Source organism: Tauraco erythrolophus, chromosome 10 (assembly GCF_009769465.1).
Source record: "Tauraco erythrolophus isolate bTauEry1 chromosome 10, bTauEry1.pri, whole genome shotgun sequence".
Lineage (NCBI taxonomy): Eukaryota > Metazoa > Chordata > Aves > Musophagiformes > Musophagidae > Tauraco > Tauraco erythrolophus.
In genome coordinates, this window is record NC_141474.1 from 20,827,444 (window position 1) to 20,842,477 (window position 15,034).

Here is a 15,034-nt window from a genome sequence, read left to right on the forward strand (position 1 = left end):
CATGCGCCTGCACAATTAAAAACCCCATGTTAGCCATACATAATACTGTATTACGTTTGATGCAAACCCTTTTCTATTGAAATAAGCACTGGGCTGACAGCAGGAAGTGACTGATAAGAAAGCAACAAGGCATTGCTGATGGCATTCATGATAACTGAGCACTAACTCATATGTGTTCTGTCTACAGTACATTACCCAAAGTGCTCCTGTTTTAAATGTGACTCCAGGAGGTGTTCTTTTGCTGTATCTCTGGCACAAAGGCAGCAAAATTATCTAAGAAAGCTAAGTATACAAAGTAAATTATGTTTTTCATATCCACCAGTGATGCTGGCACTAGAATAATATACTGAAGACAATATCAGTGCTACTACATCCTAGATGGAAAAACACCTACAGCTTCAGGAGCGTAATATTACTGTAGTGTTCAATGCTGTTAAGAAATTCAGTAAACAGGGAAAGGTTATGGGTTCAGAACTGTCACATTATTGTTACACTTACAAGTCAGCCTAAATTAATGTATTAAATAGACAGAGGAAAAGGAGCACAAACTCTCAGTTATGGTAAAACAACAATTTTACCATGATGGAAAAACGCGTGTATTAAATGCATTTCATTTCTGCTGCTCCTTCATCGTACAGATATGTATCACAAGAAGCCAGGTATCTGAGAAGCAACAAACAGTAAGGTTAAAGAGCACAGATTACTACTAAGGAAGGAATACAGATGCCTTTGTGCATACAATGGCAAAATACGTATCTTGCCAGACGAAACGCTATACAGCTCAGTGTCATTAAGAAGAAGTTAAGACTTCTTCCTCTAAGGTGTTAGAACTGCATGGCTGATCAGGGCAGCTTGCTCAATGAAATTAGCCTGCTACCTAATTTCTTCTCTGTTTTGATTCTGTATGGGGTGGGGGGAGGCATGAGGTAGGAGAAATTGAAATTCAAAGGTTCCAATACATACTGTGTCATAGTGAAAACCTGAAAAAAAATATGGCTTTCAATAGTAAATTTGTAGTAAAGATTCTGCTTTGCAAGTGTATTATAAAGCAGGTTTGACATGGAAAAATTGTACATGATAAGAACCTTTCCTCCCCATTGATGTGTCTACAGCAGGCTAAAAACATACTGAATAGTGAGTATTCAGTCTATGTGACACTCTTAAGACTGCATTAACTTCATTGCAGTAACTTCTTTTATAGGCTCAGTTCATCATGACCTATAAAATGTTAGGCTGAAGTGCTTTAAATATCTGCTAACACCATGTGCAAGCCTGGGAGTACAAGGCACTGTGCTGTGAAGCGGCAAAGACGGTACTCTTCTGAGAAAGTAGCACGCACTCTTATGTCACTGATATAAACAGGGTAAGCATGCTAAATAATGTATGAAACAGGCAGGCAATCTTTATATGAAACAGGAATTCTAGTTGAATTCCTTGGTTAATATTATTTTATCTGCACAACACTATCTTTTAAGATTGCTTAAAAAACATAGAAGTTGACTATCATACTAAATTAAAAAACATACACGCAAACTCCTTTCATTCACAGTTATTATAAGAAAGAAAAAAAATAAAGACCTCTTTCATTTGTGGCCATAGCATTTTTGCTAATTATTGTTCTGCAATATGTAGAAAATAAAATCAAAGACGAGAAATGCAAAGAGGGAAATTATCTATGTCTTTCAGTAATCATGGCACATTTATTAAGCAATTAGATTGCAATTTTATTATTAGAGAGAAAAAAATAAATGCTGTAAAATACTGTTATTGCTTGTATCTTTGATCCTTAAACTTTTCCATTTCAGCAACCTCATTAATGTCAAAATGCCATGAATATGGCCACCTCTTTTTAGACTGTATATCCTGGGCACAGGCAGAATCTATGGGATGCAATAAAGAAGTTTTTTCTTGTTGAATTCAACTAAAAAGCTTAATTGAGCCACAAAGGTCAGAAGGTTCTTTTTATTGTAAGTAGGAGATTATTCTGTGGCAGAAGGAAATTTCCAGAATATTACATCTCCTCATTTCTATAGTACTCTGTAGCTACTTTTTAATTTTTAAACCCGTTACTCTTCTATTCCTTTCCTCTGAATTAAACAGCTTCACTGTAATAGTCTTTTAAATTCTATTTCCTTTGTGTTACTAATGAAAACTTTTCACTTTCATCGCTACTGCCGACTTCATAATACTAAAAAGTACTCCTAATTTACTTACATATATTTAATTCATATTAATCTGTCCTAATTTATGATCTATACCCTGCTCTGCCCATCTTCATGTACCTTTTCCATGTCAGTTCTGTTTACTAAGTGATATTCAACGGATTTCCTATAGTGCAATGAACCTTAACAGGCAGCTTTTAATTGCCTCGCATAGGAAACCACATCGCTATTAATTCCACAGCAACCGTATAAAATAAAACTATTGCTTCTCAGACTCTAGAGCAATTAGACCTCTCGGCTATTTGGCTAACTCTGCTTCATGATACCCAGTGCAGTTAATTATATTTTTTGATGTTAATAGTCTCTGTCAGTTTCAAGCATAACTCCTCTTTGATGAATATTTAAATTATATTTGAATAAAAAAATAATCTTGGTTACATTTCATATTCAGCAGTCATCACAGCTTAATAAAGGTCTCCTCAGCAAGGGTTGAGATAAATGGCTATATGAACACATGTATAAAGTCCTAAATCAACTTATCAGATAACGTAGCTTTTTTGGCTAAGTATTACAGAGGATGTATCGGGGTGGGAGGAATTAATAGGCTTCAATTATTATGGTATTATTCTATACGAACTAAATTTGGCACAGCAATATATACGTAAATCAGAATTTTTTAATACTAAAGTTTAGAGTGCAAAAGAACTAGGAACTTATCTTGGCTAGACTAAAAATTCAAAAACTATACAAAATTCATGCAAATTCACCCAAGAGAACACAAAATTTAACAGAAAGGTGTTGAAGGTTAAGCGATGTTGTCTCAGTCAAGTTCTTAAAACCAGTAAATTACCAAGAGACGTAATTACATACTTAAAACATATAGTGCATGATTAACTGTAGGCTAAACAGTATGCACACTTAGTAGAGCCCTTTTCAGAAATCAGAAAAAAAACGAAACAAAATAAAAAAAAACACCAAGAAAATAACAGGCTGAAGCATGTATTTTATATGACGGTCAAATATACAAGAAACAGCATATAATACTTCAAAATTCATGTATATGTATGTATAGTTATTTATATTTATTTTCACCTACGAATAGCAAGGAAAGATGATGAATATGCATATATTATCCCACTAGATAAGATATACACTGACTTATGAAGAATTTGATGGTGTTTTTGCCAATAATAAAGGAAAGAAAACAACTTAGATAGAAGATATGAAAACACTAAATAAAATATCAAGCTACACCCTGGTAAAATAATGAATCCAATCCTTTTTGAAGTAAACGAAATCTAAATTTTAAATGTCATTAGTTGGTATCAGTGATCCTTTTGTTGTTTCCTTTGTAGCTTGTCCAATGCTGTGACTACAGCAACACACGTGTGTGTGTTATGTGCTTGCACACGTGTAATACAATTTCTTCTGCAGAAAATAATAGTAGAACACACTGCAGAAAGATGATCAAGTGACAGTTACTCCACCTTACCTGGCTGCTCAGAACCTCCTAATATGAGGATTTGTACTTAATTTACGAAGTAATGCCAAGATGGAACAACCTCATTAATTAAACCTGTTATTTTTAATGAGGAAACTAGACATAATACTTTCATATTAAGAGCTAATAATAGTGAAACTGCACAATGCCAGATAAGGTTCTTCTTAGTCATGGATATTTCTGTTTTTTTTTCTGTAATAAAGCCAAGGACTATGATATGCCTCATGAATAGTCTCTGTGATTATGCCTAGTTCATGAAAACAGGCTACACGTATTTCTGCTTTTTTCTTTACATTTGAGTCACAACTAAGTCTTGTGACTAACACATAGAAAATAAAACAAAAAATAAAACAAACCAAAAAAATCAACCAGGCCATGGCCCGGTGTTGTGAAAAGCTTAGTTTAAAAATAAAGAGCATTTTAAGCTTCTGCTACATCAAAATACTCACGGGGGTGAGTGCCATACTCAGACCTACGTCTGTTTCAGACGACTAGAAGCCTTCCTTTTCAAAGGATGCTTAAAAAATATATCTAATGTTGATACTCTTGTATGGTAAATGTTTTGGGAAGCAGTTGTCAGCAAGCTGAAACAGAATCTGCTGGCATGCCGAAGCAAAAGAAGGACCCGGTACACGACATCGGCGTCAGCACCACAGCAAATCCGATGCACACAAATTCCGAGAACGTCCCTTATCCCCACCAGCCTGTGCTACCCTGTCACCAGCACGGCGTTTCTCTGACACGACAAGGACAGGCACGCAAGCCCTTAACGACCACAAAGCAGAAAAAGGCAAGGCGCATCTCATTCTGAGCCACTTTCCACTCCGAAACACCTTCGCCGAAGCTGCAGGAGAGGCGCAGGACACAGCCGGGACAGCAGCAGGGGTCAGCAAAGCCCCTGTCTGAGCCCGGCGGACCCCGCAGCACAGCGCGCCGTTACCGCGGCCGCCCTCACTTGTGAGCGGCAGAGGATGAAACCCCGCCCGTGACATCTGTCTCGAGGCACATCCAGAAATGCGAATCCGAAGCGTGCTACAGCTCAAACACAGAACCAGCCGCGGGCCCTCTACGAGGAAGCTCTTTCCGAGGCACTGCAGCGCTCCGCGGGCAGCCCGGCGGGGCCGGACCCAGCGCCGCGCCCACCGCAGCGGCTCTGCCCGCGCCCAGCGAGCGCGCCCCGCTCCAGGCTCGCTCCTCGCTCCCGTGAGCGAGATGAATCACTTACGGGAGATTTACCCACTATCCATCCAGGCCTGGAGTCCAGTGGAAGATTTTCTTTATTCGCTCACATTGTGGAACAGACCGAACTCGTTTTCACTTGAAAGGACACTAATAGGGTATGACTATGTTTCCTCTGCAGACCTGCCAAGCAGGGACAAGACGCAGGGCCTGAGAGACGTGTCTTCTTCAGAGGAGAACTCATTTTCTTTCAAAAATGTCTCACGCTCATTCGTATACAGGATTTTTCAAAATGACATATTTGTTGGATGTGTGAATAGGTGGAAAAGAATTAACGGCTCCATTCTCCCACTTCCCCGTTGGGAAGGATTAAGAAAAAAATAGTGTCTCAGGAGAAGGAACGGATATGCTATTTCCCTCGGCCCTCCCTTGATCACTCTGCGGGACAGGAGGCACTTCACTCACATTTTGAAGACCCTCTGCTGAAGCACAGCTGTTTTGCAGAGAGATGATGGACGCAACAGGTTAAGAGTATTACCGTGAGAGAAAAGTTCACGGTAACAAAACCCCAAGCATGAACTCTTCACCGGTCATGATGGACACGGTAATTGAAGGTACACGTGTTGCATGTGCTATAGATAGGACAGCATACAAGCAACAGAAAAAACATTCACTGCTGAAGAGGATTTATTCCTCTTTTAATCCTTTTACTTTTCTACAGCAAGGTTTTAAAACGGAAGAGTATTTGAAAAAACTACATTCCCTAAGTTCATCTAGTGTACCTAACGTGTTTTTACATTTACGCCTACGTATTATAATGAGGTTTGCTTTGTTCATGCATATTTAAAAAGTAAAACGATACCGATTAGATGTTTCATAAAGATTTAAAGATCACATAAAGTTACAATTATAGTATAAACTGTAGATGAAAATATAATTTCAAGGCCATTTTAGTGTAGGATTGATGTAACCTCCTCTCAGTTGCAGATCAAAAATAAACTGAATATACCAACTGTGAGATTATATTTTTTAATATGGATGTATGTGTGGTCTGCAAAGTCTGTAGTTTCAAACATTTTCAATTTTTCCTCTTTTTAATGATCACAACGATGCTCTCAGTATCAGAACACAGGTCAGAAGCTTCTATTTAAAAATCAAGGTATTTTAGCCTTTATTAGGAGGGAAACTGTTTTCTTTCTCATGTTAATATTAATTTGGCAGTCAACATTAAATGCTTGAATTTTGCATCTAAGTAAATGATTCCATAGATTCACAGTTAATAGGCTGTACTTTAAGCGTAAGAAGTTAATTTTCTGTAAGCCTCATCAATAGCTGTAACTTATTCAAAAAATAAGGTGTATAGATTGGAACTGACTTTTTCTAATATTGATTTCTCGAGATTTAAAATTATATTATTCAAAATTATTATCTGCCACACTACTTAAGTATTTATTTAAATCCACAGGCAAAAAATATCTAATCGCACTGGACTGGAATCACAAAGGTAATTATGAGGTCTAATCTTTAAAATAATCAGGAACTTTTCCTGAACAAAAAGTTCAGGACTAGGAAAAATGATTCCTACGTAAAAAAGCCTACTTTTAATTCAGAAGATAAAAGTCCCAGCATGCAAAAACACATCTTAGCATCTTATTGTTCAACTATAAAATTACATACACAATACACCTTTGCCTTTGAAATGTATTTTAAGTATATATTTACAAGTACTTTTAAATACCTGTGGTTATTTTAAGCTAATAAAAGAGAAATCCAAACACTATGTAGTATCTATGTAACCCCTACTGCCTGTCCCAACAAAAACCTATGGTCCATCCACCTGCAGTTGCAGCTTGCAGAGCTGGGCTTTGAAGTTGACACTGGAGGCACAAAGTCCCCACAAACGCAAAGGCGGTTTGAATATAACTCACACAATCCACCTGCAAATGGCTTACAATGGAAGTGGAGTTAAGACTAGGTCATAAGTAAATTTCATTGTGTTAATTTTCAAATCTCTGCAGTACCAGTTAGCCTTATGAACTTCAAAGTCTCGTGACAGTTTCTGGCTACAGCCACACAAACACACTTCATGAGCAAGCAACCAGAGCAATTTCCTCAGCCTGCTTTCCATCTTCTGCATCCCTGTTCATTTAATTTCTTTTTAAACAAAGAAGGAATAGAGGAGATTTGTCCCTGCTAAAGGACAGTGGAGCACCAAGGAGTCTGACTATTTTAAGATCTAACTGCCCAAAAGGTCGGTCCTCTGCCTCTCACTCACACTACTCCCTCACCAAATATTCCAGAAATAAGCTTTTTTTATACGCTTAACTGCAGCATGTGGTAGGATCTCTCAAACTTGACTGCATGCAAACACTGAGGTTAATTATCAGAGAAGTGTGAAAGGGGAGAGGTCTAGTTGATTTCTTCAAAGCTTTAATTTTAACCGTACCAGTCTGAAGTTTACACGAAATCTAAATACATCTGAAAGACTTTATTCTAGAATAATTGGGATGTAATTTCAATCAAGGACTAAAAATTTAATAACTACTTTAAGGTAAAAGCAAAGCAATGAAGTCATTAGTGTTCTAGTCAGGATTCCTAGGAAAGCATTAAGTTAAAAATCTTTTGAGAACTGCAGAAAAGAAAGAAAAAGGAAGGAGAAAAGATGAAGTAGTAGCTTGTTCTGAGAAGGAGGAGCTGATGCGTCAGTGGACGCTGGCAAAGTTTGTGTGCTGGTATCTCAAATTCTCTCGAAGGGGAGCAGGGCATATGATTACATGGCTGGGTGTTAAACTGGAAACCTCATCTGGAAGCCTCTGGAGAAGAGAAGGCTCCGGGGTGACCTTATAGCGGTCTTCCAGTACCTCAAGGGGGCCTACAGGAAAGATGGGGAGAGGCTATTCAGGAGGGCCAGTTGTGATAGGACAAGGGGTAATGGTTTTAAAATAGAGGGAGGTAGATTCAGATTGGATATTAGGAAAAAATTTTTTACCATGAGAGTTGTAGAACACTGGAACAGGTTACCCAGAGAGGTGGTGGATGCTCCATGCCTGGAGATGTTCAAGGCCAGGTTGGACGAGGCCCTGAGCAACCTGATCTAGTTGGAGATATCCCTGTTCCTTGCAGGGGGGCTGGACTAGATGACCTTTGAAGGTCCCTTCCAGCCCTAACCATTCTATGATTCTATGATTCTATGATTCTATGATCTTATTTTTCCATCTTCAGATTTCACAATATTGATCTCATCATGCTAGTGTTTTTTCACGTTGTAACTGCAGTGAACGTAGTTGCTGCGCAAAAGCTGTGGAGTAACGTTGCAAATGAATGATAAGCATTTAATAATTGCCGTGGAACTATATTTAACTGCAGGTCTAAACTGAATTGAGTGGTCAAACACAGTGGTAAAAACACTGATGGCTGAATTGATAAAAACATGTCATTAGTCCTTAAAAGTAAACACTGTCAGATTTTAAGTAGCAATGTAGAAACTATTGCTGCTTATTTCTAACGGTATGTAAGAAAAGTTTTTCCTGTGATCAAGTGGAGTAACAGATTGAGTTTTCCTTGTCAGTTTTAAAAAAATAAAACCAACGAATTTGATAGTCCTTCAGGTGAGATTTTCCTATGCAATTGCTGCCATCAAAATACAGCTGATGTGATACTTCTAGATATGACATCAAAGACATGCACTGAGTACTAAACAACAGTTTGGCTTAGACAACAAAAAACTGTGATCACCAATGCAATTATAAATAAATGAGATCTATACAAGAACTTTTAATATTTTGTAAGAAATTTGAAACATTCTTCTATGCTTGCAACATAGCACAAATTAAGCAATTTTGAGAAAAGATTAAAAGCAAAAGAGACAGCTTTTGTACTTACAAGTCAGGATCTGAGAAAGAAAAATACAAAAGCAAACCTCTGAATTATTATAAATGCCAGGCAAAAATAGAAAGTAAAGTGGCAAACGATCTTTGCCATTTGTTCAGGGAGAAAAAAAAAAAAAGAGGAACAAAAATGAAAAACTCTCTCTGAGCATAGATATTCTGAACCAATGTCATACATGTGATCACAACTTCATTTTAGTCTGTTGAAAAAAGGGTAAGAGTGGAAGATCAGGGAAGTTCAAAAATACTCTGCTATCGCAAATTTACAGTTGATTAATTAAAAGGGGAGGATTGAAATTTCAGCTTTCCAGTAACAGTCAGATGTCACTTTAAGCAAGATTGTGCCTCTGTATTTGTCTCTGACTACCTTAATCTGCGTATTTGCAGTGAACATAAGGAGGACTTTGATCAAAACACAACATGCATTTTACACAACAAGGATGTCTACAGAGACGTACTACATTTACAAAAGCAATTGAAGGTGGTTTCAAAGGGAGTTGACAGATTAGAGGATGATGACACTGCTGCTGCAGTCTCAGTGGAAATCTGGCTTGATCTAATTAACAACAACGAACTAGAACCACAAAAAGATAATTCAAACATGATTTAAAGAAGTTATATACCTTTTTAATAGTGTAGCAATGGAGCCTTTCCCTTACTGATCACAGAACAAGTCATAGGTTGAACACAGAACAAGAATAAAAGGCCTGATATCCTCAATTTACCTCCAGCATTTCAAATTGAAGCCTGAGATCTAGCTCAAGTATTTGACTACAGAAGTAGAGAATATCCACGTATTCACATGAAAATGATGAAAAATCGTTAAGAGTCACATTCATGACAACTTGAGTGAATTGGGAAATCAAAATGGAAGATTATTTTTAAGACATGACTGTATGTTACTGAGTGCTACCACGTTCAAACAGAACACAGTAAGTGGAGCACAGCATTGCAGGACAACTTGCAGGTTTTATTTGACACATCTGTGTACATGCACCAGAAAGCTCCCAGGTTATTCCCGTCTACTTTTTGGTCAAAATCCTAACCCCAGGAAAAATGTCCTGAGATGAAAACTTCCCACCAATCCTGAACTTATTTGGGCTTGCCAGTAACAATGCCAGTGACTGATGTGTGCTGACGTTTCCACAATTGTCAGTACCAGGTGACTGCTGCCCGTATGTGGCCTGTATCACAGGAATTTCTGTGAATCTTAGTTCTGATGCACCTTTTGTACTGAAAACACTTTATTGGCTCTTCTGACTGACTGGCTTCTCTGAACGACAATCACTACCACTAAGACATACTGAAACTTGTGCTTATACGCATATGTGCTTCTCTACACACACGTATAATGACGTATAATCATCCTGGCATTTTCCATTGGATGCATTTTACAGATGGGAACTATGGCAATGATTTACTGCATTCATAGGAAATGTGTAACTTTGCCAAGGAATGTAGAAGCTACTGAAAAATGCAGCAGTCATTTGGACACATTTTGAGAGCTGTCTGACCACCTAAAAGACAAGGAGACAGGTAATCTCCAAATAAATGAATTATTCCATTCTCCTTGCAGTTATTTTCCTGCTTTTTAACTTTTGCTCATAGAATTAAAAAAACAAAACCAAACTCTCTCTAATTGTAGCTGGTAGCTTTCATTTCCTTCCACTATTACTAGACAGAAATAACACTACCTCAATAGCAAACTGGCAACAACAACTCAGCATTTCCTACAGTATATACCTCTTACTGTATTAATTCAGGCATTTTTCCTCTTTAGCCCTCAAAATATGTATTTTTACCTTTGTGTCATAATTTTGTAAGCGTCTGGAAGGAAGCATTCTGTGTTCTCCATCTGGAAAGGGTCAGCATCACAAATCTTGTCATCTGTCCGTCCATAGTTAGCGCTTTCTATCATAATGACATCGCTTCCCGGACACCGGAGGTCAATGGAGTAGCCTTCGCAGGAGAGCTCCCTCCTCACCAAACCAAATGGTAGTGCTGCTCGGCTGAAACCTGAAAAAAAGAAACAAAAAATGGGATTCAGCCTAAAGGATATACTGCACTGGACTATTCTTCTGTGACGTAGGCACTAACTCATCACTGTGCTGAAGGAAGTGCACCTTTAAACAGTTTGACCTGTACCATGTTAAGTGAAGCGTCCTTCATGGAACAGTCACATCCCTACACCACTGCTGCTGTGTCCTTAATCTAGAAAAAGAAGAAATTCCTCTAAATTTCTTCTAACCCTTGCCAGGGCAGACAGTGGCACATGTCTGCATGGCTACACTGCATGCTCCCGTTGCCCTCCTTTTCTCTCTGCTTCTTTCTCCCCTCTTTGGGCACAGTCAGACTGGCCGTGTCTGAAAGTGGGAAGCAGCAGAGCAGGAAGGATTTCCAAATGCAGAAAAACCCAAAGCCATAGATCCAACTTTATTAGTCTTTTTTAATTTGTATCTTCCTTTCTCTGGGAAAAATCGTTTTCTTCTGCTTAGCTATTCTATGTCCCCAGCATGGACATGCCTGTGCCACCAGATTCAATATACATGCTGATGCTGTACCTAGTTGAACTTCAGTGCTCCTTACTGTGCCTTTTACATAAATTAAACCACAGACAGATAAGATTTTAAACAAATACATAAATCATCAGTACGGCAAAACTGCAGATGTGAACTGTATAAAATCTCTCCCAAAAATTATGTGCATTTCAGGAAATTCTCATTTTTAACATGTTTTTCTGCATGAGAGAATTCCTAAAAATAGGTAACTTCTCTAAGAGTAATGAAGCAGTATCAAATGCTTTAGAAACAAAACAATAGTCCAGATATTCATCGAGATGTTTTCTCTTTTAGAGACATTTCTTTATGCAAAAAATACAGTGTCAAAAAAACAACTGTAGCTGTATTCTACACTTTCTTGTACACAGCTGCTACTGTATTATTAAACAGAATATTTCTGTTCTTACAAAATGTACGTACTACTGCCTTTTGGAAGACAAGTTGTGTAACGTGATAATGTTAAATATCTGTTTCTTTAAAACAGTAAATCCTTTCTAAATTTTCAACAAAATCACAGATGTTTTTTTTAAAAAAAGTTATCCTAATACAGTAGCACAAGGTCATTAATATTTCAATGCAGGCTGCTGGAGACAAGTTGTGACAGCAAAGAGAAACAGCTAGTAAGTATGGAAAGTCAGAGCTCTATGGTGTTTTGAAGGCAAAGAAAATAAACTTTTCTTAAAAAGTATGATATGTTAGAAGAGGCGAGGAAGCATGGATCTAAAAGGATCAAGAACAACTTGAGATAACCCCTTGATAGTAAATTTTCACACGAACCAGAGGCTGTCACTTTTTCTACTGAATTAATGATATGTGGATTAAAACTGGTGTATGAAGATGATTATCTGTTAGGACTGCAAAAGAGAGCTGTTGATAACGACCACGCCAGTGCCAGCATGTGGCTCCCTGGCAGCCAGAGCCCATCTTCCCATTTGCCCCTTCTCCACCTGCACTTCCCTGCCTTCCACTTTGCACTAGCACCAGCTTTTTTTCGACTCATGTAGTAAACTAACGCGAGGGGCTGGTCTGGCTCTAACCTCTCTCTACTGCAGAAGAGCCGATGAGGTCTCAGAAGACAAAATCCTTGGCTGGGCGAGAATTCACCCCAGCACAAGGGCAAGAAGAAAACCAGAGCGCAGCAACCCGGTCTGCCTTTACATTACATATCCTACATGAAGGTGGTACCATGACTATGCCACGATGTTTCAGGATTTGTTAATAAGGGAAGAAGCCATATCGCTGTAGATGGCATCACAGTTCCATCTCAAATTCACTCCTGGCCATCAGTTTGGCTGCGTGTACCACGCACAATAGCAAACACTATTATTAGAGGCTTGCTGAACTATCGTGAGCTGAGAGCTGGAAAGAGCTAAAACATGAACCCATCACATTAACCCCCTACATGTTCCTCCCATGCAGCAAATTAATACAACGAAGACAGAAGCTGCTCACGGTTCAGCGAGGGCGTGAAATGGGCACAGAGAGGGGTACGTGCGAAGCCCCCACCACACATGCATACAGCAGCTCCTTTGATTAATTATCGTCACGACAGCCGCGGTGGGACCAAATATAATGCTGCTAGCAACTGCCATTCCTACATCCTACCACTCCTGTCAAATTTAATGCCGTCCACATACAGCTCATCCCTCCAGCTGGCAGCAATGGTGCCTGTATCTCCTGCTCTCAGCCAGGCTTCCCCCAGTGTGCGGCACTGCCACGGCCTGGCCAGGGGAGTCCGTCCGCCTCCTCCCTCCCTCCTGCCTCCCATGGGAGCCCCAAACATGCCATCACATGGATGCAGAGCCCCACTTTTGGGTTTCAAACAGCAAATCTATGATTCTATGACTCTGTGATCCTGCAGCGCAGCCTCCACTTCTGCTAGGGAACACCCTGAATCCAAATTCAAGACCTCTGCAGTTTGCTACAGAGATCAGCTGCCTGCAAATCTTATTTCATCATCTATGGCGACTGCTACAAGTACCATGAATGTGTTTTAACCTGCAATTTTCCCCCCTGCAGGCATCCATGAGAAGTTCTGTATTAGGATAGACATTAAAAATACTAGAGTAATGTTAGATCACTTCACAGGCAACAGAGGACACACCTGAGATTGCAATGTAGGTGTTACAGTGCAAAAGTAGCAAGCAATAAAGCAAAACAATGCAGCGTGTGTTAGCTGGGGTGGCTGCTCTGAGGAATCTCTGTGGTGCAGACAGAATTTTAACTGAATAAAATAAATAAATTTAAAGTCCACTAACAAAGCTGCTGTGATCTTTATTCTGAAGTTTTATTTGTAATCTTTTCCTATCAACAAAGAAAAAATCAGCATATCAACAAGCAAAGTGTAATTCAATCCATCTCGCAACTCTGACAATCGAAGAGAGAACTAGTGGGAGGCCCTGTGAACGAAAAATCAATATTGCAGCTTTGTGCCGTGCAAATGTGAATACTGCCAAATAGCAGTGCTTAGGGTAAAATGAACTGTTTTGCTCCATTTTCTTCTCTCTGAACAAATGATTTTGAAACGACAGCTTTTTTTTTTGAGCTATAAAATGTCAAGCAATAACTCCCTGCGCTTTAGGCAAGTGATTGGAATAAATACCTCTTGGCAACAGGTGCAATGACTTAGGACTGAAATTCATTTACATTCAGGAGATAATTCCCGATAAACAGATGCACTGCCACAGGATGGAAGTCTGAACGACTGGCATCTGAATGCTACTGCCTGCTTCTGCATCATTCCAGAGCTTTTCAGACTTAAGTATGTGGCTCTGTCAATAATTACTGTTGTCACTGGTAACTTTCGTCTCTCCAATGCAACTCCTCGTGAATATTTTCAATACTGTATTTTCTAACCAACCTGTGTTCAACCTGCTGTTTGTCTCCCTGTACCTTGCATAAACATCTTTTGTTTGGCTCTCCTCCTACAGTTGAAATCAACATTCCTCCTCTTCTTGCTAACTGCTTCACGGCAAACTGTGCCACGGATGCCACTGCTCCTGCTGTCTGCCGCCCAGGAACAAACACTGCTTCCTGACTGCAAAGGCCTTTCTGGTTCCGGGGCTGGGACTTCCAGCACAACCTATACATTAACTCAAGTAAGCGTCTATTACCAAATGCAGCATATGCTGTCTCTCATTCATTCACATTTATATATATTAATCGGTGTGTGTGTTGAGTTGTTTTTTTTTTTAATGGAAGAAGACTAATACCTAATGAGAAAAAGAGCGGCATTTCTGTCCTGCTGACTGTTTTGATTATAGAAAAGCTTCCTGGCAAACATATGTTTCCTGCACATTTTATCTGCTCACAAATTAGTTGAGTGCAGGCTTTTTATTGAAAGAATAAAATAAACTGCTTTTGCGAAATTGCATTTCTAAGAAAATAAGGTAGAGGGGATTTTCAGTGGTAACATACATTCTTTAATGCTTCGTTGATGAATCCATGTAGAAAAACACACTGGGAAAAAAATCTAAATGGAACATCACAAACAAAAATCTTTCCTCTGGTACTACAGTCTATGAAATGAAAAAATACGAGTCGTGTGAAAGAAACGTAACTCAGAACCGTGTTTCGGAAATACATTAAATTCGCATTTGGCTAAAAATTGTTTTATCTAAGTTTGCAATGCCTTATCTAGGGTCTCGGTTCCTTCCTAAAAAATGATTTGTCTTCAGGAAGATAACCTAAATTTGTCAAAGTGCAAAGAAAAGTTAATAATTCACAGCATCCTGCCCACTAGCATAC

The 15,034-nt window shown here is 38.9% G+C and overlaps 1 protein-coding gene across 13 annotated transcripts in view; it reads right to left on the reverse strand.

The window, feature by feature from the left end:
• ADGRL2 (adhesion G protein-coupled receptor L2) overlaps positions 1–15,034 on the reverse strand; it is a 127,971-nt gene that overhangs the window by 59,995 nt on the left and 52,942 nt on the right. For all 13 annotated transcript variants that reach the window (XM_086617614.1, XM_086617612.1, XM_086617613.1 and 10 more), the window contains exon 2: positions 10,532–10,745. In XM_086617614.1, coding sequence (XP_086473740.1) covers positions 10,532–10,745 — 214 coding nt within the window. The remainder of the gene's footprint in view (positions 1–10,531; positions 10,746–15,034) is intronic.